Source organism: Polyodon spathula, chromosome 7, assembly GCF_017654505.1.
Source record: "Polyodon spathula isolate WHYD16114869_AA chromosome 7, ASM1765450v1, whole genome shotgun sequence".
In the NCBI taxonomy this organism is placed as follows: domain Eukaryota; kingdom Metazoa; phylum Chordata; class Actinopteri; order Acipenseriformes; family Polyodontidae; genus Polyodon; species Polyodon spathula.
In genome coordinates, this window is record NC_054540.1 from 11,412,946 (window position 1) to 11,417,945 (window position 5,000).

General features: G+C 31.7%; 1 protein-coding gene across 7 annotated transcripts in view; it reads left to right on the forward strand.

Moving 5' to 3' along the window:
• foxp2 (forkhead box P2) overlaps positions 1–5,000 on the forward strand; it is a 147,157-nt gene that overhangs the window by 67,363 nt on the left and 74,794 nt on the right. For 6 of the 7 annotated variants that reach the window (XM_041254524.1, XM_041254521.1, XM_041254526.1 and 3 more), the window contains one exon: positions 4,310–4,487. The exons of the other annotated variant lie outside the window; for it this stretch is intronic. In XM_041254524.1, coding sequence (XP_041110458.1) covers positions 4,320–4,487 — 168 coding nt within the window. In that variant the 5' untranslated portion in view covers positions 4,310–4,319. The remainder of the gene's footprint in view (positions 1–4,309; positions 4,488–5,000) is intronic. 7 annotated transcript variants of the gene reach the window in all.

The following is a 5,000-nucleotide window of genomic DNA, read 5'->3' on the forward strand; positions in this document are numbered from 1 at the left end:
AAAGGTTTAATAGGTTTATTAAAATTAAAATCATGTTTATCTATCACTATCTAGGCTGATCAAGATTATAGCTATATAACTGATAGATATCTTTTATTGTACTTTCTATAATGCTTCCAGCTTTTTTTTTTTTTTTGATTTGCAATTACTGGTATGAATAGTGGAAAAATTAAATCCAGAATACCTTTTAGTGCAACACCTAGCAGAGAGTATGCAGTAATTATTACTGTAGGTGTGTTCTTTAGGTCTGCTCTATTATTGAACATGTAGAATTGTACTTTTCAGCATCATGGGATTCTGGGTGATATTGAAGCATGAGATTGTATTGCTTTAATACTTGTTTGTTATATTGTATTATGCTGGTATTATACCTGCCAGAAAGGTTTATTAAATTTCAGTGCATTCTGTCGAGTTATTCACCTTATCTTTATCCATGGAAGTGAAATTTCCATTCTTGTATTCCCTCCCTTTTCTTTAATTTGTCCTCGTTAATTTTGCAAATGTGAATTTGTTTTCTTTTTTTTTTGGTTTTCTTCCCAGAACAGTCTGGTTTCCTTTTTGAATAACCTTTACCCTAAAGCATTACTATTATTCACAGGTTGTGAAAAATGTATTATTGTTCTTTTTTGGCATTTCCTTGATGGGCATAATGAATGGTTTCATGTTGAAGCAGGTCTGCTTAACTTCCTACTGGTGCTCTTAACACTGTTATTTTTATAATAGGTGCTGTTTTAAAACGGGCTGTTTCTTAGTGAAAACATGTCCCCGTTTTTTTATTGTTTTTGTATCTCTTTTTTTATTTTTTACATTGACATGGATTCGGATGTAGATTACCTTTTTAAACATGTTATTTGTATAATAACACTATGGACCATTGTCAAAGCATTTTGTATTGTAGCAATTGTAGTTAGGAAATCTTTATGTCTTTACAGAACTCTTTATAGGGGAACAACATGCTGTTATTTTCGTATTGTGACTTAAAGGATCTTGACATACTGAATTCAAAATCAGGATTAAGAAATGCATAATCTTAAGGTGATTTGACTGAGAAAGAGCTTGTTTGATTGCTTATTATCAGAATGTTTTTTTGAATAAAAAGGTGGAAAGGCAGTTGCTAGTTAACACATGGTGTAATGTGTGCAGTACAGCTGGACCCCATATACTGTTGCTCTCATTTTTGAAGGATAATTTAGGTTCACCAAGTCAAAAAAAAAAAAAAAAAAGATATTATGTTTTATATCAGTATTGTAAAACTGCATGTAATTGCTTATTTGAAGGGGAAAAAAAGCAAATTAAATATTATGTATGCATAGTGCCTATTACACAGAAAAGCTATTTTCAAAACATCATTATTAACGCTCTTAATATTGTGTAATAGATTGCAGATCATGTCTGCTGTACCTTGCAGTCTTTTGTAGTACAAAACCTAGTATATCTATAGATATGCAATTTGTATAAATAAGACAAAGAATAAATACAAAAGCACTGTTGTGACTATAACAAGGAGTTGTATACTAATTTTATATAATAAGTGGTCGTACACACGTTATTCAAGATTACGGCTACAAGAAATGGCATGAATTGCTGGGTGTGTTTAATGCTGGATTATAGCAATTTGAAACATGTCAAACACATGGCTAACGCCTCATGCTTCACTCATTCTTGCGTAAACCTGCACAGCCACCATCCATTATACCCTTGGTAACAACACAATTCTGCAAGTAAATATTGTTACACCCAGTAACCTTTCAATGCAGATTGTTTAAGAAGAGATAGCACTGTCTTGTGCAGTCGGTTCCAGTGTTGGATTTCTGCTTTTAAAGTGTAAAATAGTAGAGTGCAGAAAAATATATATATATATATAGATATATATATATATATATATATATATATATATATATATATATATATATATATATATATATATATATTGAACATTTTGTGTTGTATTTTTTGTACATTATGGGGAATATAATTTTGAAATGTTATGCGTTCTTTGGTGTGGGGTCTATAAAGTCCAGGTGTACGGTATACTATGTCCTTTACAGTATGATAACAAATTGGGTTATTGCTGAGCACATGTGTTTTTTTCTTGGCGTTCCCAGACAAGAGATACAGGTATAAGCCATATGTCATGCAAGGTCATCTCCATACAAATCGCACACAGTACGTGAATCTTCGTTGCAATTGTAGGTAGGTAACTTCAAAAGCACCAGATTTTATATACTTTCACCACCCTTAACTCGAAAAAAGTATTTTATTAATGTCAGTCTAGCGCCACGTTATTTTATTTTACCTGTAAATTATTATACTAGTTACATTTAATTTGGGTTCATTTAAAAAGGGCCTCACATTGTAATTTGCAATGTTTAGTAGCTACACAAAAAGACTAAATTGCATGCACCAGTTACTAAAAACTTTTTTTTTTTTTTTGTTTATATATATCCCCACACTCACTGGCGTTAGGACTGCATTCAAATTTTCATATAAGTAGGCAATCAGACCTCTTTTCTCTGAATATTTTAACTATTGTGCATGTAAAATTAATGCCTAATTTGAATACTTATTAGCTGCCTGATCCCAGAAAAGCTTTGTTTTCTTGCAAAATTCATCACTGGTGTCACTTTTTCCATTTGTATATATATATATATATATATATATATATATATATATATATATATATATATATATATATAATATAATTAAAGATTAAACATTTTTGTCACTGTATGTACAACATGCTTGCTGTGCATTTAAAGAGCATTTAAAGAGCAAACATAAAATAAAAACATTGGCTATGAATCAATGTTTCTGAATTATATAACATGTTATAGATCTTGAATAATGTTGAATGAATCAGTAATATTAATAATAATTCAGTGAGCGGAAAGCTGAAAACAACTGTGTTCTAAATGTTCTAAATACAAATGTTACACCAAGTTAATGGCAAATCCTGCAAAAAAATGATGATCTCTATTCTGAACAATACAACAATAAGCTAAATAGGGGGTGAGATTTTAATTATTGGGTGTGTTATACTGAATATGTTTATAAGGAAAACTGGTATCTTATAAAAAGATGAAAGTGTATGTGCATGCATTTGTATGTGCTATGTATATGTAATACAACTGTACAGACCCATTAGAATATGTGTAGTGTGATGGTGATAAAAGCAGCGTAGGTAGGTCTAGTTAAAACCCATGAAAAGAAGAAGTAAAAACCTGTTTACGTTACATATGCAGAACATACCTTGAAATTGCAGTTGGGTCAGAGTGTTTCTTTATTTATTGCAAGGTTTTCAACTGATCTTGGCAGGACATCTCCTTGCTGTCCTGAAAGTACAATACATTTATGCAGTGAAAATGATAAAACATTTATTACAGTAGAGAATGTAATATGCATAATTTATGCTGTTTTTAGCACAATCATTAGTGATATTCTTGATAGATTTTATTTCTTGCTTTTCATGTCTAATACATGCCAGGAAAATTAATTTTATATCTTTCCTTTATTTGCCCATGTTAAAATTGAGTTTTAAGTCATCTTCAAGAGAACAGTTTGATTGCTGCTCACGCATGAGCTTAATTACTTCCTAGAAAGGACAGTATTACATTTTTTTAAATGTCACACAAATAAATGAATATCAGCCGTTTGATTAAAAAAAAACAAAAAAAAAAAAACTAGCCAATAACTGGCATAGGAGCTTTTTCTTAAAGCCTCCAAGGCATAATTTTATTTAGTCACAAAAAAGGGAGAAGCCTATTATCCTATTTATCACTGGTTGATAAATAGTATAATGTAACTCCCCTACAACATTTTAATTTTGCATGATTAGCTGTGCATCATTAAACAACTGCTTTTACATAAGATCTGCTGTAAAATTCTGACAGAATCAAGATAGTGATTTTTTAAGTAAGGCGGTACAGTCAGCCATGGTTGTCAAAGCCAGATAGAAGGGCGTGTGTGTGTGTGTGTGTGTGTGTGCGCGCGCACAACCGTGCCTACACTCAAAATGTTTTACAGAAAGATTGTAAGACCTTTTAAACACAGTTCTGTGCTCATGAAATCTGTTTGACTATGCATGATCCTACTGCATGGCTTATCATGCTGGTGGTTAAAATCTGACCACATGTAAAGATTGCTTACAAAAACCACACATTCAGTTGTATTTCTTCATTTGTTCAATGAGTGTATACTGCTCTTCGCTTCACCCCCCTCCTTGCTTTAATTTGCAGAAAGGGACTACCCAAATAATGGGAGTGTAAAGGTATAACGAGAGCATTAATTGATGCCTCTTAATCACTTTTAGGTATTAAGTCATGATGCAGGAATCTGCGACAGAGACAATAAGCAACAGTTCAATGAATCAAAATGGAATGAGCACTCTAAGCAGCCAATTAGATGCTGGCAGTAGAGATGGAAGATCAAGTGGTGACACGAGCAGTGAAGTAAGCACAGTTGAACTGCTGCATCTGCAACAACAGCAGGTAAGTTGTGTTGTCCTTAAGAATTAGTATATCATTACAAGTAAACAACTACAAGCTATGCTTGTAGAGATAATTATATGCAGTGTGTAGATATATTATATATATATATATCTATATATAATATATATATTATATATATATATTATAATCATTAGTGTAACAAATTGAATTTAATGTTTTTACAATTATACCCAATTATTGTTTTGTATATTGTGAGATGGGGAAGGGTGCAGTTTGCTTGCTTTGTTTGTACTGTGGCTAATTCCCGAGGGAGGCTTGTTTGTTTTTTGTATATTTGCACATTTTTTATTTATATTTTTGTAAATGGCAATGTAAATTAATACAATCTTTTCTTTTGGAGGCTTTCAATGCTGTTACAGTTACATGAGTTGTGATACTTGAGTATCCACCAGAGGGCCATGTACTGTAACTTGATCTTAACCTTGTCTACCAAAACTGTAGTAAACCTTGAATCGGGGGAAGACATTAAAAGGATCTAATTGATGTCTTAAA